This window comes from Delphinus delphis, chromosome 20, assembly GCF_949987515.2.
Source record: "Delphinus delphis chromosome 20, mDelDel1.2, whole genome shotgun sequence".
NCBI lineage: Eukaryota > Metazoa > Chordata > Mammalia > Artiodactyla > Delphinidae > Delphinus > Delphinus delphis.
This window is the reverse complement of record NC_082702.1, coordinates 10621816-10649810: the sequence shown is the minus strand read 5'-3', so window position 1 is coordinate 10649810 and position 27995 is coordinate 10621816. Positions and strand designations below refer to the sequence as shown.

General features: G+C 44.4%; 1 protein-coding gene across 3 annotated transcripts; it reads right to left on the bottom strand.

The window, feature by feature from the left end:
* Positions 1-918: 918 nt before the first annotated feature.
* ZNF180 (zinc finger protein 180) lies at positions 919-26520 on the bottom strand. 3 transcript variants are annotated; one of them, XM_060000164.1, is made up of 5 exons: positions 26302-26520; positions 23298-23387; positions 10749-10823; positions 5937-6063; positions 919-4795 (listed from the first exon to the last, which is right to left on the bottom strand). In XM_060000164.1, the coding sequence occupies exons 2-5, from the start codon at positions 23346-23348 to the stop codon at positions 3051-3053; spliced, it is 1998 nt and encodes a 665-aa protein (XP_059856147.1). In that variant the 5' UTR covers positions 23349-23387; positions 26302-26520; the 3' UTR covers positions 919-3050. The 3 variants fall into 3 exon arrangements, with proteins under 3 accessions (XP_059856147.1, XP_059856148.1, XP_059856149.1); XM_060000165.1 differs by lacking the exon at positions 26302-26520 and adding an exon at positions 26065-26176; XM_060000166.1 differs by lacking the exon at positions 10749-10823.
* Between the last annotated feature and the right edge of the window lie 1475 nt (positions 26521-27995).

Genomic DNA, 27995 nt, shown 5'->3' with positions numbered 1-27995 from the left:
AACATTAAAAGCACGTTTATCTTTGTCAGGCCTAGGAGTAAGCTGAAACATCAAACCACAAAATAAGGTGGACAAAGTACAAAAGTACTGAAGACTAAGCAGGAGTATGGGAGGAAACATGATGACTACAGTTAACGCTGCTGAATGGTACATTTTAAAGCTGCTAAGAGAGCAAATCCTAAGATTTCTCTCCACAGGAAAAAAAACCCACTTTTTTTCTTTTTCTTCTTTTAGTATCTATATGAGATGATGGATGTTAACTCATTGTGGTAATCATTTCACTATATATATATATATATTTGGCTGTGCTTGTGGGATATTAATCCCTGACCAGGGATTGAACCCACGGCTCCGGCAGTGACAGTGTGGAGTCCTAACCACTGGACGGCCAGGGAAGTCCCCACTTCACAATATTTGTAAGTCAAGTCATTATGCTGTACATGTTAAACTTATGTCAATTATATCTCGATAAAACTATAAAAACGTTTTAAAAAATTAGTTCTAGGAGAGAGAGTATTCTTTAACATCCATGTATTTTAAAACGCTTTGGTCACCTTTCACTTATTTCTAATTTTACTGGAATATGGTGAAAGAAATTTGGCCTGTCAAATCTCTATACATTTTGCTATGGCAAAGTACAATTTTACTTCGTGAATTTTACACAAAAATTTTTATGCAGGGGACATACGTGGTTATATATGTGTCATACATATGTCATTAAAATCAAGTTGCTGATTCCCCCTTTTAAACCTAAATTTTAGGTTCAGAGGTTTAATTATGTATTTTTAGCACACTGTCACTTTAACTTCTCTTCATTATTGGTCGACCATTTTTTAAAAGAATACCTTTCCTACAGAGGGAAATTACTGAGCAAATAATGAAATTAACATTTTTGTTTATTTAGTGGATCTACCCTACTTCAAAACACTTGGCAACCATAATTCACCACCTAGGAACTGATGTAATACTTATGACTTAGTGCACACAGATGACTCATATTCAACCTGGCCAATAAACACACATACTCACTTCAAAATTCTTTGCAGTTTTATCAATTTCATTTTCAATGAAATATTTTTAACACTAAAAAGATTAGTTTGAGATAAACCCCTTCCAAAACTTGAAATCTTCACAGGCTTCCTTCTTAGCCCAGTTGGCTTTAATCTCATTTGTACAATCCTGTCTCCTGTCTCCTGTCTTCAAAGTAAGATTCAACATGCCCAGTGAAAATCATCCACTTGTACCTAGCACTGGTATTGGTTTTATCTATAATTTTGGGGAAAAGAAGCCTAACCATGTCCCACTACCAAATTAGCATTTTCACAATTTTATGTCCTCCCCCAAAGGCAGTGCACAGAGAACCCCTTCTCTTCCTCTATCTGTGCATTCATGGACTGAAGATTCTCCTGGGGTGGGCAGCCAGTTTTCCAGCCGTCAACAACTGTTCCCCCAGAACTTCAGTCACTGTGAGGTGTGCTGCACTCTCTGGCTTAACCCTCATAAAGATGAATCCACTTAGGGTCATATCCTGGGGACAGAATTTACTAAGGGTAACCCCTATTAGATATCACTTTAGTTTTTTTTTTTTCTTCTTTCTCCAGGGAATTTACCTCTATGCTCTGGTCTCTCAGTTCAACTCTCAGCCTATTTTTCAATAACTCTCTGGGATCAGAGGTTTCAGGTCCATGACAATCCACAGAATTAGAATTCATGATAAGGGGCAAAGGCCAGAAAGACTTGTGAACCAAATCTAAAAAACCAATGAGAAGCTACAAATATTACCTCACTAAAAGCATTCTTGTGTGCTTAATTTAGATGGCAAGCACTTAGCCAGGGCAGTACCTTCCCATTCAGAGGATTCTCACATTAGGGAACATATCCCAGAGGAAAAAAAGACAATACTACATGAGGGGAGAGAAAAAAAAAAAAAAAAAACACCATAAAAATAAAGCTCCTTTATACTGCTTTTGATATATGGGTTAAAAAAAGCCCATATGCCCTCCATACTGCCCATGCATTCTCAGTCCCTCTGGCTTAAATTTCCAGTTCCACATTCACAGGGAAATATTTTATTCTCAATGAGGAACATTCCTGGGAATCTAAGTCCTAAGGAGTAACCTGTTCATGCTAATCCAAATGGAACTCTCAGAACCCTGAGGGATCTTTGCTATCTGACTGTCAGGTCTTTCCTAAATGGTCAAAGAGATGGAAATGTTTGTACTTTTTTGACTATTACTCATATCATTTGTTAGTATTATAAAAAAGCATACACAAAAAAAAAACAGGCATAAGCCTAAAATTAAAACAGATACACCTAGAATCCCTTTAGACCCTGATCCAAACACAAATATCTTATCATGATGGTTCTAGAAATGAATGTTCTATACTCTTGCCCTGCATTTTTCAGTTCATATCATAGCCATTTCCCTAATTTTTACAAAATCTTCACATATAAGAGAAAGTGCTGTATGAAACTGATTACTAAGTAGCTGCTAGGGAAATCATGTTGGAAAATGATACACTGAAATGCCGTTTTCCAGCCTAAGTTCTAACAACTACAGCAATTTTCCAACCTTCTCAACAACAAGCCCACTGGTATCAGCATTCTCATTTATTCTTTATTGGAAAAGAGGTCCACCTCACTGGCAATCACTCCACAGCATACTGCCCATTTAATGGTAATTCTCTCAAAGTCAGGTCGAAGTGCTTTCTACAAGGAAAAGCGCCAGTAGTTATTACTTTTGTGGGAATGTGTTATAAGGGCCAAGTTTGATTTTTTAACATGGAACTGTTAAGTAAAATATTTGATAGTTTTTCTCTGTTTCTTCCCCAGAACAAATTTCCAGATACACAATAACAGAGAGCTAACTGAAAGCTTTTTCCAGACACATTGTTTTCATAGTAGTTCTTTCCAATACATGTAATCCTGGAGGAATGGAAGGAGGGAAGGAGGAAATGAGGGGCTGAAGGGAGGGAGGAAGGGAAGGAGGGAGCGAGGGAGAGAAGGAGGGAAGGAGGGAGGGATATACTCTGGCTGAAAGATTTCCAAACTAGTTACATTCATAGGGTTTCTCTTCAATATGAGTTGCCTGATGCCTAATAAGTTTAGAACTATTAATGAAAGCTTTCCCACACTGATTACATGTAAAGGGTTTCTCTCCAGTATGAGTTCTTTGATGTACAATAAGTCGAGCACTCAAGCTGAATGTTTTTCCACATTGGTTACATTCATAGGGTTTCTCTCCAGTATGAGTTCTCTGATGTTGAGTAAGGCATGAACTCTGCCTGAAGGATTTTCCACACTGACTGCACTCATAGGGCTTTTCTCCAGTATGAGTTCTCTGATGTACAACAAGAACATAACTCTGGCTGAAGGACTTCCCACACTGATTACATTCATAGGGTTTTTCTCCAGTATGAGTTCTCTGATGCATAACAAGGTGAGAACTGCGGTTGAAAGATTTCCCACACTCATTACATTCGTAGGGTTTCTCTCCAGTATGAGTTCTTTGGTGTGCAACCAGTTGAGAACTCCAGCTGAAGGATTTTCCACACTGATTACATTCAAAGGGTTTTTCTCCTGTGTGACTCCTCTGATGCGCGACAAGTTTGTAACTTTGACTAAAGGACTTTCCACATTGATTGCATTCATAGGGCTTTTCTCCAGTATGAATTCTTTGATGGGCAATAAGCTTATAGCTCTGGATAAATGATTTCCCACATTGATTACATTCGTAGGGCTTCTCTCCAGTATGAGTTCTTTGATGTGCAATAAGTTTGTAGCTCTGCCTGAATGACTTTCCACACTGACTGCATTCATAAGGCTTCTCTCCAGTATGAGTTCTCTGATGCACGACAAGGACATAGCTCTGGCTAAAGGATTTCCCACACTGATTGCATCTGTAAGGTTTCTCTCCAGTATGAGTTCTCTGATGGGAAACAAGGTGAGAGCTGCGGCTGAATGATTTCCCACACTCGTTACATTCATAAGGTTTCTCCCCTGTGTGAGTTCTCTGATGTGCAACAAGATGAGAGCTCCAGCTGAAGGATTTCCCACACTGATTACATTCAAAGGGTTTCTCTTCAGAATGATTTCTCATGTTTTGAGCAAGGGATGAACTCTGGGAGGTTTTATTACATTTATACTGACTCTCTTCAACAGGGATTCTCTGTTGTTCATTATGGGATATGCTGTGGTTCAAAACTTGCCCATGTTCCTTAAAATCAAAGGATTTTCCTTGTGCATGTATTTTCTCATGTAGATTTAGGGGTTTATCATGGCTAAAGTGTTGAATACTGTCACTAAATCCATAGGATTTATCTTCTGTTTGAGCTTTTGTAAACTGAAAAAAATGAATGCTCTGGGGGAGGTTTCCACATTCTTTATTTTCACAGAGTTTCTCACTATCATTAATCATCTGATGAGTGTTTACCATAGAATTATAATGAAATTTTTTAACATGTGAAGCATGTTTATGAAAATGGTTTCTTATGGGTATCATCTGTGGTGAAAGAAGACTGTTATTTGGACCACGCTTCTCCTCAAGGTCATCACTTTTGCAGGCTCTCTCATGACTAATAGCTGTTCTGTGAGTGAATGTCACTTCCTTCAAAAGTCTCTCTTGTTTTTCCTGTTGCTTCTCCAAAAGCTCCTTACAATCCTGAACTTCTTCACATGAAGATAACCAAGGATCATCTCTTGTCAACCTTTCTATCTTCACTCTGTGGGATGGTTCATCACCAAAACTGCTCTGCTTTGATGTTGATTCTCTTCTTCCAAGTGCAGTTGCCGACTCTGGAAGGAAGCAAAATAAAACACCCTAGCCAAAAAAATGTTAGAGCTGGAATAGGGGAATGAAAGCTGACAAGAAAGTATGCAATTATATGTGGATTTGTTTTCAGCTATGGACCTATAACATGAATTGAGAAAGCAAAAGGATGGGATGAAGTAGTAAGCAGAGAACTACCATAGTCCAATAGTGTAACAAGGCATTAATATGAAACTATTTCAATCTTAGTGTTGCTGAATAAAAAGACTTTAGATGTCAAATATCTCCATATTCCAAAATAAGATCCCCTATGCAGAATCTACAGAATTGCAAAACAATTTTGCAATCCTTAGCAAAAAAAGAGGGTCCTTTCTACCTTCTTTAGTGCTAGATATATGTTCACTGAAATAGAAATTAGTGTCTACATTTCTAGAAATTTCTGGAGGCATGAAACTTGCTAGCACAGTCTGTGTTAGTAAAACAAGGTCAAACTACTTCGTGAACCAGGAAAAAATAATGGGGGCACTGTTATCCCAGGTTCCCTAAATGCCTTAGGGGCTAATATGGCCCCATGAATTCCTTTAGTCCCAAGTGAGAGAGGATGAAGATTAGCTCATAAACAGAAGCCTTGGTGGCTATTAGGCCAGGCAATATGAAGCGCACTTGGAAAAAGTGGTGATGTATAAGTCCACCAGGAGTGGGAGATGGAGAAATATGCAGCATGCCCTATGGGGATTTTTCAAACAAATCTTCTATACCTGTAATGACTCCCAAATGTCTGTTTCTCACCTGGATATGCATGTTGAGAAACTCTTTTTATACTTATCCCCTTGTTCCAACTAGGAGACTGCATCTGGTTTGAAAAGCCGATAGGGAAAGATACAGGACTTTGGGTATTTGGGCTGGGGACAAAAGAAAATCACTGCAGAATTTGGTCCCAGTCCTTGGCCTTTAGGAGCCAAGAAGACTGCATAAGCTCAAACCCAAGAATCTGTACCTTTGCTACCCTACAAATTAAAACTAAATCTTCACTGGGGAATAAAAAGCACAAATGCAATCTATGTGTGGCCAAAATCATTCTGGCCTCTGAATTCCCTAGCTCTTGATCAATGGAAATGAGAAATCATTTCAATACATAGACTTCATTAAAGGGGATTGTACTCTTACCCCAAGAGACTAGGTGCCTGTGGTTCTCCAGGATCACATCTCTGTCCAGGGTCCTCCGGGCAGGGTTCAAAGTGCCTTCTTCCTCCTGAGTGAAGTCCACAGTCACTCTATGGAAGTTCACTCCTTCCTAAAAGAGGACACACATTCCTGCTCAGTTGGGTATCATTTCCTTCCAATGTTCACAGAGGAAAAGTTTGACAGGTGGAAGAAAGAAAACCTGATGGCCTGGAAATTGTCCTGAGATGATCACCGTTCAAAGGATTCTAGTCAAGGGATACAGGTACCTTCTAGGTGAGCCCCTTTGCGTTTTGGATGCTGGACCTATTTATATAACCCCAAAGAAGAACACCAGCTAAGAACTGATGTAAACTGTTTTCTCTCTTGTTGACCTTAAAGAAAATGCTTATTCTGATTTTTGCATTGGTGAATATAGAATTCCTACTTAGGAATTCCCTCCAAATTCCCGAGAAACTAACAGAACAGGGTCAGCAAACTTTTTCTCTCAGAGGTCAGAGAGCAAATATTTTAGGCTTGGCAAGCCATACAGTCTCTATCTATTACAACTACTCAGCTCTGGTGCTATAGCAAGAAAGCAGCCACAGAAAATACATGAACAAATGGATGTGGCTGTATTACAATAAAACTTTATTTTCAAAAAACAGGTGACGGGCCAGATTTGGCACACAGGCTTTACTGATGCCTGAGACGGAAAATGAAATGTGGGCCTTAATGAAAGGCAGTATGTACAGGTTTAGAGCACTGGATATGGAAAAGAGATGTGGGTTTTCTTACCTATTAAGAGCCTATGTCTGAATTTTTTTTTAAATATATCTAATCTGATCATCTGTCTATTAATGGTGAGTTTATTCCACTTCTATTTATTAGGATTAATGATACCCAATTCATTGTGCTGTTGAGTGAATTAATTGTAACGATATATGAAAAGCCATTACCAGAGTTTACTAAAAAAAACAAAGGCTGGGAATTATTATCAGGATGATTAGGTTTGAGGAGCCTCAAAAAATAAGTGACAGCCAATGAAACCTTTATCCTGAATTCTTAAGTCTTCAGAAAACATTTCTATTTTGTCCACACTATGAGCTGCACCATAGGGCCTGTCATTACTGCCATGTAAAAGGGGTCTCTTGGACTGCCTCCTCTAAGCAGGAAAGAACCTCCTCCTAAGATTTTTGGGCAGGAATTTTGTTCCAAAAAAGTGCTGGAGATGATCTGTCCTTACCCAAAGGCAGCAAAAACCACAGAAGTCAAATGCCACTTACCAAGGCTTTTTAAATAGATGGGGTGTTCTTAAGCTGTGGTTCATGCATAGGACACAAAGTCCCTGTATCCCAAGAAACTCCATGCAAAATGCTGCTGTACCTTTTTCTAAGTTGTGGCCCATAAATTTCACTAAAATCTCAAAGGTTTTCACAGTTACCCCAAAATGGGATTCAGAAATATCATTTGTTATTTCTCATTATTCGTTTTGTGCCATTTCTTCAGGATTGAAGATCTTAAAAGGATGAACTGAGTCAAAGAAAATAATCAGAACCACAATGTTGTTTATAGGTAATAACAATTAGGTAAATATTTTTAAGCAGCAGTTTAAAGAAACAGAAAGTTCAGCCAGAAGAACCTACAAATATATGTGTTATTCTTTCAGGTCATATTTTTTTTAAGATCTTAATAAAAAACATCGATCTAATACTTAAAAAAAAAAGAAAAGAAAAGAAATATCACTTGCAAACTGCCCCGTGTTGAACATGGATCTATACGTACTGTTTTTCAACCTCCAATACATGCTTCCTTTTAATAAACACTCCCCTTCACTGTTTAATGTAGGTTCCTTTAATATCAAACTTCTTCAAATGTTAAATAAATAATACTAGACTAGATTAGCACCCCCCACTGCACCCCAGGCTATATGTTCTCAAAGCTCCAGGAATTTCTATCATAAGACTCACGATGCTTTCTTATCATTTGCATAATGGTCATCTTTGTCACTAGGCTGTAATCCATGAGGGCAGTAACTCCAGAGCTTAGTACAGTGTTGGTGTGTAGTATAGACTAATTATATATTTGGTAAATTATTTCAGTAAGTGAATCAACAGTATATCAGTAGACTCTGTAATATATCAAAATAATCCTGGTTCAAATTCTGACGGAAATCCTTTCCTCTCACCTGAATCTCACAAGGCCCATCACATACCCATTTGAAAAGGTCCTTCAGCGCGTGGATACTGGCTGTTTCTGAACTTCTATCCCTCTTATTCTATCCTTCCTCTCATCTGTCCCCTACACCCAAGTCCTCAAAATTTCTTCCCAAACCCTTCAACTGTGCCCTTGGGAACTCTTCTTCTATAATAATGAAATCCGGAATTTCCCTGGTGGCGCAGTGGTTAAGAATCCGCCTGCCAATGCAGGGGACATGGGTTCGAGCCCTGGTCCCGGAAGATCCCACATGCTGTGGAGCAACTAAGCCCGTGCACCACAACTACTGAGCCTGCTCTCTAGAGCCCACGAGCCACAACTACTGACCCCATGCACCACAACTACTGAAGCCCGCACACTCTAGGGCCCACGTGCTGCAACTACTGAAGCCCACACACCTACAGCCCATGCTCCACAACAATAGAAGCCACCTCAATGAGAAGCCCGCACACCGCAACTACAGAAAGCCCGCATGCAGCAACAAAGACTCAGCACAGCAAAAAAAAAAAGAAATCCTACATCTTCACCAAATATTCTCTCTACATTCCTGTGTTAATAGAAACCTACACTTCCCCCCTGAGGACTCCCTCCTCTGAAGTCCTCACAGGCTCAGGGTGGTCGTGCTCTCCCATCCCAGGGGTCTCAGCATCAGAGGGGGAGGAGGGTGTGTGTGCTCCCAGTTACCCTGAAATTCATGCCATTTACCTCACTTCTTGGAGCTGTGTTGTACCAACTTCTTGAACACCACCCATGCCCCCAACCACTGAAGATTTATAATACCCAGGATTTATCCGCTAATTCAAGAACGTGTACTGTCTCGTCTTGCGCAGTCTATAGCATCCACATGTAGAGTTCTCTGGTAATAATATAAAAATAACTGACTTTCATGAAGCACTTACTATGTGGTATCAGGCAGTGTGCTAAGCATGTTGCATAAATTATCACTCACTTAATTCTCACAAGGCCCCTTGTGAGAAAATACCATTAGCAGCAACATTTTTCAGATGAAGAGCTAGAAGGTCGGAGAAATTAACACGTAGGCCTAAGGTTAGTGACTGGGATGCAACCTCAAGTTTCCCTAACATCACAGACTATGTTCTCAGTCATCAACTCATATGGCCAGCCCAACTCCCAGCCCCTCATTCTTAGTGTGAGACCCCAGATCTTGAAATCACCATAAAGTACTCCACCTCTCAAGTCACACACCCAGAAGCGCTCACTCTTTCATTACGACATCAGAATTCTCCACTTTACATGCTTAATCACTCCCTTTACTCCTCTCATTCTCTGCTGGTTTGGGGCCTTTACTAAAATATCTACTATCACTATCCTCCAGTCTGTAGTCTTTTCCTTTCTGTTTAGCATCCTCTTTTATCTTTCCCATCTTCATTATTCAGGTGAGAGCCTGTGGATCACTCACCTCAATCTTTCTATTTGATATATTCAAAAATTCTCTTTCAAATATTACCCTGACCTATGGGGCTTCCACTGAATATACCTGGCTACAAAAACTAAACAAATCTGAATGTCAAATCTGCTCTCCATGGAAAGTAGGTTACGGAATGCCACAGGGAAAGAAAATCCACAAAAGCAACTGAATAGAGTATTATTAACAGTCACTATCGGGAATCCCTCTGCGCTCTCACTGCCGAGGCCCCGGGTTCAATCCCTGGTTGGGGAACTAAGATCCCACAAGCTGTGTGGCACGGCCAATAAACAGATAAATAAATAAATTTTAAAAACAGTCACTATCTCAGAATGAGCTTTTCGGACTGACCAGCAACCCTATTATACCTCCTGGAGCAGCCTGTCTCTCATAATCCAAATTACTATTTTAAGTCTTCTCTACTCTAGTCAAACATCTCTCCATTCCAAGTCCCACCCACATGCTCAAAAGATAATTTCACCTGACTGTTCACAGAGAAAAACACAAGCCTTCAGATAATTCCCTCAACCTCATTTTTCTTATATGAGCCCTTCTTCCTCTAATAGAGTTAATGCATTCACATATGCTCTGAATTAATTCCCCTGGCACTAATCAAGGACTCTGCTTTATCGCTTTTGTCTTCTTTTTTAAATTATTATTTTTAATTTTTATACAATTTTGAAACGTTACTTTCCATTTACAGTTATTACAACATATTGGCTCTATTCCCCGCATTGTAGAATACATCCTTGAGCCTATCTTACTCCCAATACTTTGTACCTCTCACTCCTCCACCCCTCTACTGCACCCCCCTACACTGGTAACCACTAGTTTGTTCTCTGTATCTGTGAGTTCTGCTTTATAGTTTTATCTTCTCTCTCTCCTGACCGTTAACTTCTTTTCCTTCACTTACTCTTTCCTGCAACCATTTAAACCGAGCCAAATCCTTTCAAACCTTTAGGGGAAAAAAGACAACAACCCTCAACCTCAGATTTCCTTGCAGTTATCACTCTCTTCAATCTTTTATAGATAACCAACTTTTTGTAAAAAGTTGCCCACTCTTATCTCTATTTCCCCATTTTCTACTCACTTCCCAGCTCACTTCAATGTGGCTTCTGCCACCCACCAGCCATGCACATTTCTCGAGGTGAAGACAGAGGCCCTGTCCAACTCACCTGGGATGCAACGGCCAGTGACCCAGCATCGTCTCTCTCGACCTTGACGATAATCTCCTGAGGAAGGAGACAGTCCTGAGAAGGCAAAGCAGATGAGAAAAAGGAAAATAATCAGGGAGCTAAGCCATGGCTCAAAACTCCCACTGTGAGTTGGCTAGGATTTGACAGGCCATCTGTTTTAACACATCCCACCTACCAAACTTCTGCTCCTTCCCACTGGTAAGCTCAAGCTGAGCATGTGGAGAGAGAGAGGGGACATCTGGAGGAGCAAGAGGCATCAGAAACAGCATGATGTCTTTGTGCATCTTCCAGACCAGCCCAGCTACCAGCTGAACGGAGCTGAGTGACCCCAGACACGATGCAGAAGAAAAGAACTGTCCAGCTTAAATCCCTGCCTGAATTCCTGGATCACGGAATTGTACGGAAATAACATGTAATACAGCAAGACCAAAGAATGATAAAGACAAAGATCAACAAATTAACTTCATAAAATATTTGGCAAAAAGTGCCACCGATAAAGGCACCACCAATAAGAATCTATGTTGTTAAGATTTCCTCCGAATCAGAAAGAAAGAAAAATAGACAAAGGAAAATGCACAGGCAACTCAACTATGAAGAAATAAAATGGCCAGTGAATATACAAAAAGATGCTCATCTCTTTCAATCAGATAAAATCACATCTCTATTTCTATGACACCTCTATACCTTAGAGACCATAAAATTCACAGCAATAATTCCAATTACAATTCAACAATTCTAGTCTTCCCACCTTCTATATTTCTACCTTCCTTCTCTGCGTCCCATTATCCTATTTATATTTACTTATCTGCTCAATCTCCTTTATGTAACCAATATCCCAACCACATGGACTGCTTCTTTGGCCTGTTGCTAATGACTCCTGCCCTGGTGGCCCACGGGTCAAGAGCTTCATATACTCCTAGTGGAAGTTTAAGTTGATACAAGCTCCCTGGATTGGCAATATATTTCTTAAAATAACATTTTATTTTGAAATAGTTTAAGACTCACAAGAATTTACAAAAACAGAACAGGGAGAGTTCCTGTGTACCCTTCACCCAGTTTCTCCCAATGATACTATCACACGTAACCACAGTACATTGTCAAAACCAGGAAACTGATATCAGTTCAACATTTTTAACTCAGGTACCGACTTTATCCAGATTTCATCCATTTTTACATATACTCTTTGCTTTTATTTTTGTTTTTTTAATGGCAATATTTTAAAAATGTAATATCCAGTAAGTCTTCTTGATAGTATTTCCTTAGGAAATAACAGAAAGCACACTTAGGGACTTCCCTGGCAGTCCAGTGGTTAGGACCCAGCACTTTCACTGCCCTGGCACAGGTTCAATCCCGGGTCGGGGAACTAAGATCCTGCAAAACATGTGGGTGGAAGGAAGGAAGGAAGGAAGGAAGGAAGGAAGGAAGGAAGGAAAGAGAGAAAGAAAAGAAAGAGAGAAAGAAGGAAAGAAAGAACACTTAGATGTATGTACAAGAAATCTCATTAAAGAGTTACATTATCATAGCAAAAATGGGAGGAGAGATTAAGTGTCCATCAGTAAGTGCCTGGTTAAATAAATTATGCTTCATCCAGATAACTGAATATTATTTAGCAGCCAAGAGAAGAAAAGATAGATTTGCATGGATTGATGCATATAAAGGACAGAAAGATGTCTATAATATATTGTGGAGTGAAAAAATTAAGAACCGTATATAGACCATAAATAAATTTTTATAAAATACAAACATGCCCAGAAAAGTCCAGAAGGACAGTCTCAAAAGCATTAAAAGCAGTTATATTTTGGAAAAGCAGAATTGAGGTGCAGGTTCACAGTCTGTGTTTCAACATGGTATCCATTTTTTAATGACATTTCTTTTCCTTAATTCAATATTTACCAAACAGCAACAAATGTTTCCCTCTTGAAAAAATCACTCTGAAACAAGATAATTTCTTTGTGGCTTCCCAAAGTTTTTTTTTTTTTTTTTTCTTCCTGAAGTTTTTACTACTGAGTACAATGACTCATCCTGTCAAATGACATTCTGTTCAAGGACAGGCATACTTTTTTTTTTTTTTTTTGGTCTCGCCACAGCTTGCAGGATCTTAGTTCCCCAACCAGGGATTGAACCCACGCCCTCAGCAGTGAAGGTACAGTCCTAACCACTGGACTGCCAGGGAATTCCCCCGGCATACCTCATTTCATTGCACTTTACTGCGCTTCACAGATACCAAGTCTATTGGTGCCATGTTCCCAATAGCATTTGCCCACTTCATGTCTATGTGTCACAGTTTGCTAATTCTCAAAATATTTCAAACTTCTGCATTATTATTATACTTGTCATGGTGATCTGTGATCAGTGATCTTTGATGTTACTATTGTAATTGTTTTGAGGTGTCACAAACCGTGTCCAAATAAGAGGGCAAATTTAACCCATAAATGTTGTGTATATTCTGACTTCTCCACTGACCAGCCCTTCCTCCGTCTCTCTCCCTCTCCTCAGGACTCCTTATTCCCTGAGACACAACAATATTTAATTAGGCCAGTTAATAACCCTACAATGGCCTCTAAGTGGTCAAGTGAAGAGTCATACATACATCTCTCACTTTAAATCAAAAGCCAGAAAGGATTAAGCTTAGTGAGGAAGGCAGGTCGAAAGCTGAGACGGGCTGAAAGCTAGGCCTCTTGCGCCAGTCAGCCAAGGTGTGAATGCAAAGGAAAAGTTCTTGAAGGAAATGAAAAGTGCTACTCCAGTGAACACGCGAATGACAAGAAAGGGAAACAGTTTTATTGCTGATATGGAGAAAGTGTGAGTGAACTGGACAGAAGATCAAACCAACCACAACGTTCCCTTAAGCCAAAGCCTCCTCCAGAGCAAGGCCCTAATTCTCTTGAATTCTGTGACGGCTGAGAGAGGCGAGGAAGCTGCAGAAGAGAAGTCTGAAGCCAGCAGAGGTTGGTTCCTGAGGTTTAAGGAAAGAAGCCGCCTCCGTAACATAAAGGTGCAAAGTGAAGCAGCAAGTGCTGATGGAGAAGCTGCAGCAAGTTACCCAGAAGATCTAGCTAAGAAATTCATGAAGGAGGCTACACTAAACAACAGATTTTCAATGTACACAAAACAGCCTTAGGTTGGAAGAAGATGCCATCTAGGACTTTCATAGCTAGAGAGGAAAAGTCAATGCCTGGCTTCAGAGCTTCAAAGGACAGACTGACTCTCTGGTTATGGGCTAAGGCAGCTGGTGACTAAGTTAAAGCCAATGCTCATGTACCATTCTGAAAATCGTAGGGCCCTTAAGAATTATGTTAAATCTACTCTACTTGTGCTCTATAAATGGAAGAACAAAGCTTGGATGACAGCACATCTGTTTACAACATAGTTTACCAAATAGTTTAAGCCCGCTGTTGAGACCTATGACTCAGAAGAAAAGATTCTTTTCAAAATGTTACTGCTGGGCTTCCCTGGTGGCGCAGTGGTTGAGAGTCCGCCTGCCGATGCAGGGCACATGGGTTCGTGCCCCGGTCTGGGAAGCTCCCACATGCCGTGGGAGCTTGGCCGCTGAGCCTGCGCGTCCGGAGCCTGTGCTCCGCAACGGGCGAGGCCACGGCAGTGAGAGGCCCGCGTACCGCAAAAAAAAAAAAAAAAAATTACTGCTCACCTGAGAGCTCTGATGGAGATGTACGATGAGATTAATGTTTTGATGCCTGCTAGCACAACATCCATTCTGCAGCCCACGAAGCAAGGAATCATTTCAACTGTCAAGTCTTATTATTTGAGAAATGCATTTCATAAGGTTATGGCTGCCATAGATAGTGATTCCTCTGGTGGATCTGGAGAAAGTCAATTGAAAACATCCTGGGAAGGATTCACCATTCCAGATGCCATTAAGAACATTCGTGATTCATGGGAAGAGGTCAAAATACCAACATTAACAGGAGTTAATGTTAACAGGAGTTCCTGTTAATTAACAGGAGTTTGGATGAAGCTGATTCTAACCCTCATGGATGACTTTGAGGGGTTCAAGATTTCAGTGGAAGAAGTAACCACAGATGAAGTGCAAACAGCAAGAGAACTAGAATTAGAAGTGGAGCCGGAAGATGTGACTGCATTGCTGCAATCTCATGGAAAAACTTCAATGAATGAGGAGTTGTTTCTTATGGATGAGGAGAGGAAGTGGTTTCCTGAGATGGAATCTATTCCCAGTGAAGATGCTGAGAATATTGCTGAAATGACAACAAAGGATTTAGAATATGACATAAACGTAGTTGATAAAGCAGCAGCGGGGTTTGAGAGAATTGACTCCAATTTTGAAGGAAGTTCTACTGTGGGTAAATGCTACTAAACAGCACTCCATGCCACGGAAATACTGTTCGAGAAAGAAAGAGTCAATGGATGAGGCAAACTTCATCGTTGTCTTATTTTAAGAAATTGCCACAGCTCCCCAAACCTTCAGCACCCACCACCTTGATCAGTCAGCAGCCACCAGCAGTGAGGCAGGACCCTCCAGCAGCAACAAGATATGACTTGTTGAAGGCTCAGATGATGGTTAGCATTTTTTTTAGCAATAGGTATTTTTAAATTAAGGTATGTACATTTTTTAGACATAATGCTCTGGCACACTTAAGAGACAACAGTATAGCGTGAACGTAACTTTTACACGCACTGAGAAACCAAAAAATTCACATGACTCGCTTTATTTCGATATTCACTTTACTGCGGTGGTCTGGAACCGGACCCGCAGTACCTCCAGCATATGCCTGTGTACTTTGTTCCTTCTTAAATCTTCAAACACTGAGAAATAAGTACAGTTGACCCGTGAACAACATGGGTTTGAACGGCCCGGGCCCACTTATATGTGAATTTCTTTCAATAAGTACGAACAGTACTATCCAACCCTTGGTTGGTTGAATCCATGAATGTGTAACCACATCTGAGGATGTTGGGATACATGGAGACTCCTGGAACCAATCCCTCTCGGATATCGAGGGATGATTTTACTGTTGATTCTTGATTATAACTCAGTTATCATTCAGTCTCAATCATAAACTAAAAGGAGATAAACTACTGTACTTTTCACAGGTGTGCCAATTTCCCTCCCTTATCAACCTAGATAAAATTTCACCATTGCATTGGGAAGGGTCATGAAAAGTAGGTAGCTTAAAGTCAGAAAAGGATTTCTCCAAGCCTAAAAACACCTCTCTATAATTCCTGGGCAGGTACTAAGGGTAACGCTGAGTATTTAATGAACTGGAGTTGTTGCAATGTAAAGGTGGCCGAATGTGAAAGCTTAACTGCTAATTACCTGCATTACTGTTGAGTACAAATGCCAGGATGGTTAAACTGCCTTAACATGGCTGCCTGGGCATTACAAAATAGCTCCAAAGGCCAAGGAACAAAAACATACAAGTCTAACTCACAAGGCTAAAATAACAACAACAAAACTACAGATAGCCCCAAGGAGCCACAAGTTTTGACCCCAAACTGCTAACGGACTCAAATATCATGGAAACTCGGCTACTAAGAGAAATCGCATTCTTAATGTGTGACAACACCAAAGCTGTCTTTTCTTGCTACAAAAGTGGCAGACGTTGAATTCTAACAACTTAAGGGCCAGAAGTTAACTCATCTTATAATCTAAAACTACCTGGGAAATGAGAAGTTTCTCAAGAAAGGAAAAGCTAGAAACACTGGACTGTGTTTTAAATTATTACATAATCTTTCACGCGGTTTTTGTTTGTTTTTAACATTTAAGACCAGTTAAGAAACAAAGCCAAGAACGGAAAGACTTCATGTTTCTAACTCAGGAGGTGCTAGTAGAGACAAAACCCCAAAATGCTCCCCATCTGCCACACCTGCTAAAACCATTTTACTTGGGGAATACGGATGCACCTTCTCTTTAATCAAAACTGTTGTCAACATCTTTTGATTTAAAAGTTTTCACAAGGAAAACAAAAGAGAGATCACTTCTGCTCACGGTCTTCTCTGCACCAAATGTCCTTCCCTGCCACCAGCCCATAAGTCAATTCCGCCACTTTGCTTTCATTTCTTTGCATCACACATATATTTATGCCTTTTTAAAAAAATCCAACTTCCACTAGAGTGGGTTCCATAAGAGCTGAGCTCTCCTCTCTCCTATTTACCATGGTTTCATTGTGCTTCAATCAGCACAGTCATCACTCAGTGTCCTGGGGGGGGGGGGGTTCCAGGACCCCCACTGATACCAAAATCCACTGATGTTCAAGTCCCTTATATAAAAATGGCGCAGTACTTGCATATAACCAACATACGTCCTCCCGTCTACTTTAAGTCATCTCTAGGTTACTTATGAGACCCCATTCAATGTCAGTGCTATGTAAATGCATGCAAACGTGATGGAGAGAGTTGCCAGGCAAGCAACAAATTCAAGTTTTGTTTCTTGGAACTTTTTGGAATTAAAAAAAAACTTTTTTGATCCTGGGTTGGTTGAATCTGCAGAACCCTAGGATATGGAGGACCGACTGTACTGACACATGGTAGCCACTTCATAAACGAGTGTTGACAGTAAAACAACCACACGGAATGTGCTACCTGAGCCTTCACACTGTCCTTTGGTCCCCAAAGGCACCAAGTCCTTGCTGAGTTCAAGTCCCTCCTCTGGTTAGAAGAAACCTCTGTTGGGCGCCCTTTCTGCTCAGAAAAAGCATCAGCCTCCAGAACCTACCCCCAACTTACTCTCTCAAACTAAATGCTCCAAAACCATGTTGTCGGGACTTCGCTGGCAGTCCAGTGGTTAAGACTCCAACGCTCCCAATGCAGGAGGCCTGGGTTCGATCCCTGGTCAGGGAACTAGAATCCTGCATGCTGCACAGTGCGGCCAAAGAAACAAAACAACCGTGTTGTCTCAAAAGTATGTACACACATACACACACACACACACACACACACACACCCCTACACCCACCCACTCCTTCTATCCACTTCGGATTACCAACCATTTTAGGAATGTCTCCTGCATTTACGTCTTAGCTCCTGCGGTTTCCTTCAGATAATACCTATCATTTGCTAGTGTGTTTAACAACACACAGAGTACTTCAACACAGACTGTCTCACACAATTATCTAAACTCTTTTGAAGAAGGGAGTGACATGTCAATTTTACCCACACAGAAATAAATGGTAATAAAGTTTCGTAAACTCATTGAAGTCCATGGAGTTCACCAGAGATGGTCCAAACACTGATTGCCTGATGTGAACTCCTCCCCTTTCCATGGCCCCATCGCTCAAAATCTGATCATTCAAGCTCCAGAGCAAATGCCACCTCTTCCATGAAGCGTTCCCAGATAGCACAAAGTCTTGTCTCTTCTTCCCTTAGTTTCTTAGCTGTTTTTATTGGACCCTAACTGTACCAGTAAAATCATTCTCCTCGAATTAATTCCATGTCTCTATACCTGGGTCATGAATCCTAAACTGTAAAGAACTGTATATTTTTCACTTTTGTATCCTCCTCAGTACTGACCAGGAGCACAACGTGAGTGGTCTGAATGTGACAAGGCTAGAGATAAGCGCACGGTTTTGGATATATAACTGGAATGAAAAGCCTTTACTCCCACTTCTGTGTGCTCTGGAGCATTTTTATTTTTATTCTTTTTCACTATTTACAATTTATTTTATTCTACAACTTTACTGAGGTATACCTGACAAATAAAAATTGTACATAGTTACGAGTTTTTTCATATGGTCAGAACACTTAAGATCAACTCTCAGCAAATTTCGAGGACACAATACAATATTGTTAACTTTAGTCACCATGCTGTACATTAGATTCCCCAGGACTTACTCATCCCACGTAACTGACCCTTTGCAACATCTAACCAACATCTTCCCATTTCCCCCACTGCCTGGCAACCACCACTGTACTCTCTGCTTCTACGAGTTGGACTCTTTTACGTTCCACACATAAGTGAGATCATGCAGTATTTGCCTTTCTGTGTCTGGCTTATTTCACTTAGTATAATGTCCTTCTGGAGCATTTTAAAAAGTCTCCCTTTTGTTCAACAATCACCCCTCCATGTAATGAAGAAACGGTTTCCTTTTTCTTTGTGTACTTTACAGAATTGGAATAGGAATTAGCCTGTTGACTTCCACGTGGAGAAGAGTTACAGGCAAGAGATAATAACCGTTCTCTCTGCGACATGAGTGGAAACATGTGTGATCCAGGGCCGAGGAAGAGAGACAAGCACAGCCCTCATGGAGTGGCCTGTCCCCTTCACAGTGAACCCTTGCTCAAATCAGTCCTAGGACTATTTGCTACTGGCTCTCCTGTAAACAGAGTTGACCAAACATACCTAACTCAGGGGGTGGGGGGTGGTTCTTGGGGGAAAAAAAGCTTCCAGTCAAATCACAGAATGATTACTGAACTCAATTCTCCAAGCTTTGTGAAAGCTTGGGAAACTTTGGGAAACTCCTACATCTGTGAGGAGGTTCAGGATATTAACTCTAATAGGCATCACACTAGGAGAATCTCCCTCCTTGGTGTGTTAATTTCTCTTATGGCCCACAGGAGATGTAGGGCAGAGTTCACATTTCAGCTCAAGGGAAGTGATGTACAGGGTCCATTTGGAGGGCACAGAGTTTCTTAATTACTAATTTGAGAGGGAGTAAAAGCAACCCCTATTCATACCAAAAGCTGAAGGTTCCCCTGCCTGATTTTCTCAGAGATCCTCCTGACCGCAGGTTCTCGCTAGTGCTCATGCACAAGCAAGTTCTCTCTCCCATCCCACACCATTACCTATGAAAATTCTCAACTTTCCTCAGATGGACAGAACAGACCCTCCAGCACGGGGTCACCGACTCATCAACAACCTGCCTGGCTCTGATGCTGAAACTGACAGGGAACAAGCGAGGCTCCGCCACCACCTTGGCCGGACCCTGAAGGCAGGCAGGGTTCAGAGTCGCCTCAAGGCCGAGTTACCTCCAGGTATGTAAGTCACTGAAACCTCTCAGGTGATGTCCCAATACAGTCTCTCCTTGAGTGTCCCTCATTCAGAGCCAAGACTTGGGCTCCCTGGTTGTCTCTCCCTGCCAGGGCTCTCCTTACCGTCTCCAGGCCCAAAGCACCCGTGCGTCTTCTGATAGCGATTAAAATGAACTAGAGGCCGTTCAGAGTTGAGAAGTGTGGAAGCCAGCCTCCAAGGTGGCCCCCGGTGACCGCCGCGCCTCCTGGTATTCACAGCCTTATGTAGTCCTTGCCCACCTGGTACCAGGGTAGGTCCGTGCGACCAACAGACTACAGAGGAAGCGATGGTGTGTCATTCTGAGATCAAATGATAAAAGACACGGTGGCTTCCATCTTGGCTGTGTGCAAGCTCCCGCTCCCCTCCCCCCTTCCTCTCTCCCTCTCTCTCTCCCTCCCTCTCTCTCTCTCTCTCTCTCTCTCTCTCTCTCTCTCTCTCTCATCATTTGCTCTGGGAGAAACCAGCTGCTGTGTTGTGAGCAGCCCCGGGGAGAGGTCTACGTGGTGTGGGACTGAGGCCTCTTGCCAACAGCCACATGAGTGAGCTTGCAAGTGGATCCCCTACCCACGCAAGCCTTCCAAAGGCAGCAGCCCCAGCCAGCAACTTACTACAGCTGCACCAGGGACCCCGAGTGCCAGAAACACCCCGATACGCTGCTCCCAGATTCCTGACCCTCAGGTACTGTGTGAGATAAAAAATGTTCGTTGCTTTAAGCTGCTAAGTTTGAGAGATGCAACCGGAGATAACTAATACAAGAAGGAAGATGTTTTTGCTTTTTCTATCTATGTAGCCTTTCTGTCTGTGAGAGCCTATCTTTCTCCCCAGCACCTCACACAGGGCCTTACATTGGTTAGTCCATCAATAAATATTTGAGGAAAGTAAAAATCATCATGAGTGGATTGCTAATTCAGTTGTATAACATAGAAGGAGATGGTGAAAGGACCATTAGGATTCCCAGAAAACACCTGAAGTTACTGGCTTAAAGTACAATACCAATGGTCACAGCAAAACTCATTTTACCTGTACTTTTGATAAAGATGTGAATGCAAACTTATGTAAATTTATATTTGCCTAACTTCTCTCTCTGAAACTCTTGTGTACGTGTACAAGGAATCATTTACATAATCAAAAACATTTATAGCAGTGCTGCCTATAACAGCAACAAACCGAACACTAAATACCCATTAACAGTAAACTCATAAAACCTGTGGCATATTTAGAAGTTGAGATCTGGGCACTAGGGGTGCACACTGGTATCAGAATGTCACTGCTCTCAGGCCCTCACAGTGGACAGAGACAGGGAATACCTATGTGTATATCTGTGTGTACACACACACACACACACACACACACACACACACACACACAGAGGCACACAACATCTGTACGTATTTCTACATCTACATATACCAGGAGCCACCCCAATACCTCCAATTCCACTGATCACCACCAAGTTCATTCCAAAGTCCTCTCTTTCCACAGCTGATGGCGAGAACCCTGCCTCCCACTGACTGATAAGGACAGAGTAAAGGGACAAAGTAGATAATTAAATAGTTAATGCCACTAGGGGATTGTAACTAAAGAAAGAAGTATGGGAGACCCCTGTAAGTTAATGATCACTCAAGAAAACAGGTTTGCTTAGCCACAAAACCAAGCGGGCTCGCTTTGCAACAGAAGCATGAGACATGCCCCCAAACAATAAAACAATGGTGGCATAGACCCACATCCTGCCCAGTGAGCTCAGTAAGTTAATGATTCCTAGGACATGCTCCTCTGTGTGCACTAAAAACAAAAATATGAGGAAAAGGTGGCATTATACTAAAACCTGAGATGATTTACTATTTTCGGCACATGTACCGCCTTTTTGCTCATTTCCACTGCGCCGTGACAGACCCGGCTTGACCGCGTAGGGACAAGAAAACTCCCCTGCCCGACACGGAGGAAGAACTGATGATGGAAGCGTGAGATCTACTCAAGAATGAGGAAGAAGGTGGTCTTTTCCCCCTCCCCACTATTCCTTTGATTATAAAACTGTAGCCCACTAAATTTGGGGGGCACGGCACCCTCTTGCCTGCCCACCTGTAAGCCTCACAGCGTCCTGTTCTAATAAATCACTCCTCATCTCTTATTTGCCTCTTGCTGAATTCTTTCTGCGCTGAGACATAAAGAACTGGAGCTCCAAGAAGCCCCCGCGAAACGCCACCTAGCGGTTTCATCATGACCCTTATTTGATCTGTTTATCTGACTGACCCCCCTGTAAGTAACTAATCTCCCATTTCCACCGCCACCGCCTCTCCTGCACAGTTCTCCTCGGCCCACCTGGGCTCTGCTGCCCCACGTGGGGCCGGCCTCTGCCAAGGGGCCCTCGTCACCCTGCCTGGGCTCTGGCTCTGCAGGCCAGGTGGCCTCTTCTCAAGGACTCACTCTCGAGTCACTTGGCCTTGGACTCCGTGTGGATGCCCTCGTCTGAGCTGATACTCCACGTCGAGTCACTCTCACATGCAGATGCCCTCAACCTGCTCAGCCTGTGATACGCCACACCAGGATGCACCCCACCTCCAACGCGGGTGCCCGCCTCACCTGGCTCTGGCTCGGACACCCTAAGCTGGACCACCCCTTGCATGGACACCCTCACTGCACTTGGGCTGCCCACACCGGGGCATCCCCTCTCTGGATGCTCTTCTCACCTGCGCTGACCCTGTCACCCCAAACCAGAACCTCCTCCTCCGTGTGGACACTTACCTCACTCCACTGGGTCACTGACACCCTCACACATGGATGCCCTCATCACCCTGATGAGGCTGTGCCGCCCCACAGCAGGCAGCCCTCCCTCAACTGCAGACGCCTACCTGGCTCTGCCCCACCTAATAGCTTCAGGATTGAACTGTCCAGGAAGGGAAAGGTGAAATTCTAATTTAACATCTTTAAGAAATGAAATGTTCTCAAAGAAAATGCTTTAAATCATTAATTTCCTAACCTTAAAATGTGTTGTACAGAAGTACAAAAGTATAGATAAGTAACTAAAAACATAAAGTCACTGGGAACATAACTACAGATAATCTTTGTTAACTGATATAATGTATTTTCTATGCACACGCAAACTACATCCTTTTTTTAATCATTTCAAAATGCTATTTACTTAACGTAGATCATAAATATCTTTTTATCCTATCAATGGCTACAGTGAATTCCATTTCATGGTTTTTTACTAGAACTCATTCAACTCTCCTCTTGCATTGCACGTTCACAAACATTCTTTCCAATTGCTTATTCTCAAGCAAAGCTGTGAGTCGCTGGCTAAGGGCTTTGGATACAGGATACCAAATTCCTTCCAGAAAGAGTTATTTGGGTTAAGAGGATGAGGAAATGCAGGGAGCCCCATAAAATGTATAGTGTGTGTCAGAAGCCTGCTGATCGGGAGGGACCAGAAGCCCCCGAAACACTGCAAAGAGAGCTGGACAGTGTCCCAAACCCAGGGGATCAGGCTGTGGGGCATGGGTGGGGACAAGCTCTGGGTCTCCCAAGGGAAGGGAAGCTCCACTCACCTGCGCGCTGGCCTTCAGGGGTCCCGGGGGCTTCTCATCCCGCTCTTCCATGCTCTCCTCCAGGCACGGGCAGGGGCCTGAGGTCCCGAGCTGCAAGGGGCGAAGCCCTGAGTACAGCATCTTCGTGCAGGTCCACTGTGGCTCCCCCCTCCCTGGATTAGTCTCTGCTTCCGGGATGCAGTACCCATGGCAACTGTGCTTCTAGAGGCTCCTGCCCAGATAGATTCCTGCCTGAACAACTGTGCTCGCACCTAGAGTCCCTCAGTTCCTCTCCCAGGCCAAGGCTCTGCAGCTCTAGCCTGCAGCTCCTCCACTGTCTGGGGCCTCTGGACCACCGACCTGGAAGCCCACCACATGCCCAAATGCGGCCTTCCGTCCATCACCAAAACCTGCAGCACGATCAGTCCCTCTCTATCCCACTGGACCCTGGGACCCCTACAAACACCCAGCACATCAAGGACCCCCTGGTGTGCACCCACTACCCTCAACCTGAATCTGCAGCCCCAGATCAGCACCTCCTCCTCAGGCAAACAGCAGGGCTCTGGGCTTGACGGCTCAACCTCCGTGCGTGACTAATTGCATGAAGTTCGTGACGTAGCCCCGCCCCTCCCAGGATCCACTGACAAGCCTGACCCTCCAGCACCTGTCGGGTGGATTGCCTCTCACTTCCTGCTCAAACAGCCAAGTGTAAGCACAGAGCTCAGCTGCACCCGGGACCTGGCCCCTCAAGCATTCTAGGGTGGGCGGGCTCCTACCAGAAGAACGCCAGTCCAGATTCTCCCCTACCCCAAATCTTCCTGGGCCCCGAATTTGTAATTCTGACCTGGCTCCTCCACCAACTTGGGTGTCCTCAGGCCTGAGTCAGAAACAAAGCCGGCATGGGACCGGGGGCTGCCCGACAAACACCAGCACCTGCCAGCCCCTCCTAGGCCCAGAGTGTGGACCTCAGTTGTCTTTGTACCAACTCGATGTTTCTGGGTCGGAGACTAGAACAGCAAATCCCCCACCTCCGCACGCCATCCCTGCCCCATCTCTCCCTCTTACCCACCCCTCAGCCCCACTGGATTCTCACTCAAACAGTATACGGTGAGTTCACAATGCAGCTGTACCCTGAACCCGCACCCAAACTGCTTCCCCCACCAACCTCCCCAGGCCCCTACTTGAGTCGCACCTGCCCAGATTCCTCCCAAACATCTTCCTGGGCACCTGCAGCTCAGGGAGATCCTGTCTCTCCACCAACCTGGGCATCATCAGGCTGTGAGTGGGGTGCCAGGGGCACAAAGACCCCAGCGCCCTCTAATACCCACCTCCAGCTCCTCCTTTCTCACCCAAGTACCTGCTCATGTGCACAGAAGGCACCTGGCACAGCCCTACCCCTCTGCAGCCCAGAATCTGCAGCTACTCCCTCCACCCACCTGGACATCCTCAGGCAGCACCAGGGTCCTAGGACTGCCCATGCGCCCATTCTGCCCAAATACCAGTGCATGTGCAGAGCGCAGCCTTGGCCCTCCCAAGTTCAGAACCCAAAGCTCCAAACTGGGGCCCTCAGGCCTCTACTCCAGCAGCCACCGCACAGGGGCCACCCATCGAGGTTCCCTCCTCCTGTTGGCATACCCACGCACGCAGTGCAGTCTCACACCCAGAATCTGCATCCAGGACCTGGGCCCTCGGCCAGCCCGGGGCACTGTGCAAGTTCCCACTCCTGAGACGAGAAGCTGCATTTCCCAATCTGTTCCTCAACCTCCCTGGGCTACCTCAAGTACCCACCAGCCCCTGTGAGGGTTCTCAGGTCCCCAGCCTCACTGCCTGCTTACCGCCATTGCTTCAGAACACCCAAACAGTAACTGGAGCAGAGAACTCCAGAATCAGGCCTAGGACATGGGCACTCACCAGCCTGGGGGTTCTCAAACTCACGACAGAGCAGCTCCCATGGGAGCCGGGTCCTTTTGCTTCCTCCAACCCAAATGTCAACCCCTGTGTGCCGCCTAGCATACCGCCCCTTCCAGGTCCAAATCTGCAGCCCAGACTCTGTTCCTCTACCACCTGGAGCATTCTCACGCCTGCAAGCTAGGCAGCCCGAGCACAGATCCTGGGGACACCTGCTTCATAATCATGCTGGCAGCATCCCACTTCCTTCCCAAACAGCTGTCAATCTGATGGCAGCGGCTGCAGCCTGTCATTCCTGGGCTCCGAATCTGTACCTGCCACCCAGTGTCTTCAGCAAACTTGAATGTCCTAGGACTCTGCACTATCCAACGTGGGTCCCAGGATCACTGGTCCAAGTTCCTGCTTTCCATTCAGACATCTCCAACATGTGTAGGAAGCCCTCTGCTTAGAACCTGCCTCTAGGCTCTGGTCTCTCCGTCAACCTAGGAGTCTGCAGTCCATCAGCCAGTCTCACGGCGGGGGGCGGGGGGGCAGGGGGGGCCGCTGAAGTAGCGCTGCCTCTCCTAAAACAAGAAACTGCAACTCCGACTTAGTCTGTCCACTACCCAGGGCGCCCCCAGGTCTGCAAAAAGAGTGGTGTCTGCTCCAGGGTCCTAGAGTCAACTACCCAGAATCTCACCTCCCATCTCGTGTTTCCTGCTCAAACACCTGCTCAAGAGTATAGGAATAATGACAGAGCCCCTCTCCTCCGAGAACCAGAATCTGCAACTGGGCACATCATCACCCAGTCGTTCTCAGCTCCTCCAGCCTTGGATGAGGGAGAGGAGGGGTTCTCAGGATCTTCCCCCACACCCGTGCATATAGCCTGTCTTCCACCAACCTGGGCTTCCCCAGAGCATCCTAAGAGCAACACCCGACCAGGTACCCGCACACGTGCGCAGAGCACAGTCTCGTGATCTGCAGCTGCCCTAGTATCACCACCAACTTCTGTGACCCGAAGCTGAAGCACCGCCCACGCAGGTCCCAGATCGCCCACCCACACTCGCCATCCCAGCGGCCCGCCTAGACCCTGCGCATGCGCGCACGGGACACCGGCGTTGCCCCGCCCCTCACCAACCTGGGCGTCCACCGGGTCGAGGACCAGGCAGGGCCTGTCCCAGCCTCAGTGCCCAGCACGGCTCTACGGCAAGACGAGCTCGGTTAAGCAACTCTCTGCCCCGATTCTGCACACGACAGACTCGGGTTAAGCTACTTCTGTCCCCTCCCCTAGTCGGCATCCACAGGGCCACTGGGCTTAACCTCCGAAGGGCCGAGGTGCGCGGTGACAAAAAACGTCCGCGCGCGGGACAATGGCTGCGCTTCTGGCCGAACCCGGAAGTACGTTTGGGCTCGGCGAGTCTGGACTACAATTCCCAGAAGGCTCGACGGCGCGGGCGGGGTTCCAGCTCCTCAGGGAAGGTGGACACCCGGACGCGGCAACACAGGAAGAGAGAGTTAGGGTTGGGGTCCGACTGGGGTTTGAGAGTGTGCATGTCCGAGTTTTTGCGGGGCGCCGAGACGAGGAGCCAGATCGGAGGCCGAGGCCAAGACACCGATGCGTGGGGAGTGGCTGGCTTGGGAAAGGCCGGCCCTGGGCTCGGCTTGACGTCCAGGAGTGACAGTGAAAACGGGATCCGGAGGGAAACGGCGGGGACCCCTCCTGGGCGCCTGCTGCCTTTGTCAAGCGCTTTGCGCCCACCATCTCCTTTGGTCCTTGTGGGCAAAGATAGTTGCTACAAACCCGTTATACAGTCCAGGGAGCTCCTGTCAAGCCCTTCAAGAGTCTGAAATGTTTTTGTAGTCAATAATAGTAAAATAGTAAGAATCCTTTTTTTTTTTTTAAAATTGAGGGTTTTTTTCCCCCTACCTGTAAGGACTTAAGGATCTGTTCCCCACCCCTCCTCTTTTCTCTTCATCTCCTGAGCGTTTTCCTGGCTCAGTTCCAGTCACGCTGGCCTTTACACTTTCTCCAACAACTCCAGCAGGCTCCCACTTCAGGACCTTAGCCATGCTGCCTGGCAAGCTCTTCCTCTGAGGATTCCCCCACCGTCTGGTCGTTAGGCGAATGTCACCTCTTGAGGCATTTCCCCCACCAACCACTGTAAACTTGCAAACCCACTCTGCACTCCCCACGTACTCCCTCCTCCCCGCACCGTTACTTTTTCCCTAAAGGACTTTTCACTAACGTAGAATATATTTTAGGTGTTTTGTTGTTGTTGGTTTTGTTTTTGGTCTGTTGTCTATCTGCCTTCACCACGAGACCGTGCGCTCCATAAGGGAAAGGATTTATATCTATTTTGATCACTGCTGTATCCCCAGCACCTAAGATATCTGGCACATAATAGCTGCTCAACAAATACTTTGTTTTGAATAAAGGTTCCTGGCCCCCCGTTAAACACTTTAACATCTTATCATCGCGTTAACCAGCACAATCACCCTGTGAGGAAATTGTGATGGTTCTTTCCACCCCATCAGGGAGGAGGCTAAAAACTGGAGCCCTGCTATATGAAAACAGGGTATTTTTAAGCTTTTTCATTTAACGCTGTCAAAGAACTCCTGTAGTTTTCCTCACGTGAATCTGACTTTTAACAACAAAAAATTATTGCTGTTTGAAATGTAATCTCTACCCCAAAGTTTCTTATAATTGGTTATTGTGGTTGATTTTTTAAAAACAATATTTATTTTGTATCTGGTTAACCTACTGAAATGTTACGAATTCTTACAGTATTCCATTTGATTCTCCTGGCTTCTTTAGTGAGACAGTCATCTACA

Excerpts from the sequence above, each read along its gene's own strand:
- ZNF180 (XM_060000164.1), bottom strand. The coding sequence starts at position 23,348 with ATGGAAGAGCGGGATGAGAAGCCCCCGGGACCCCTGAAGGCCAGCGCG. Across the intron at positions 6,064-10,748 it reads CACTGGCCGTTGCATCCCAG|GAAGGAGTGAACTTCCATAG; the intron begins GTGAGTTGGACA and ends GTCCTCTTTTAG. Across the intron at positions 4,796-5,936 it reads CAGGCACCTAGTCTCTTGGG|AGTCGGCAACTGCACTTGGA; the intron begins GTAAGAGTACAA and ends GCTTCCTTCCAG.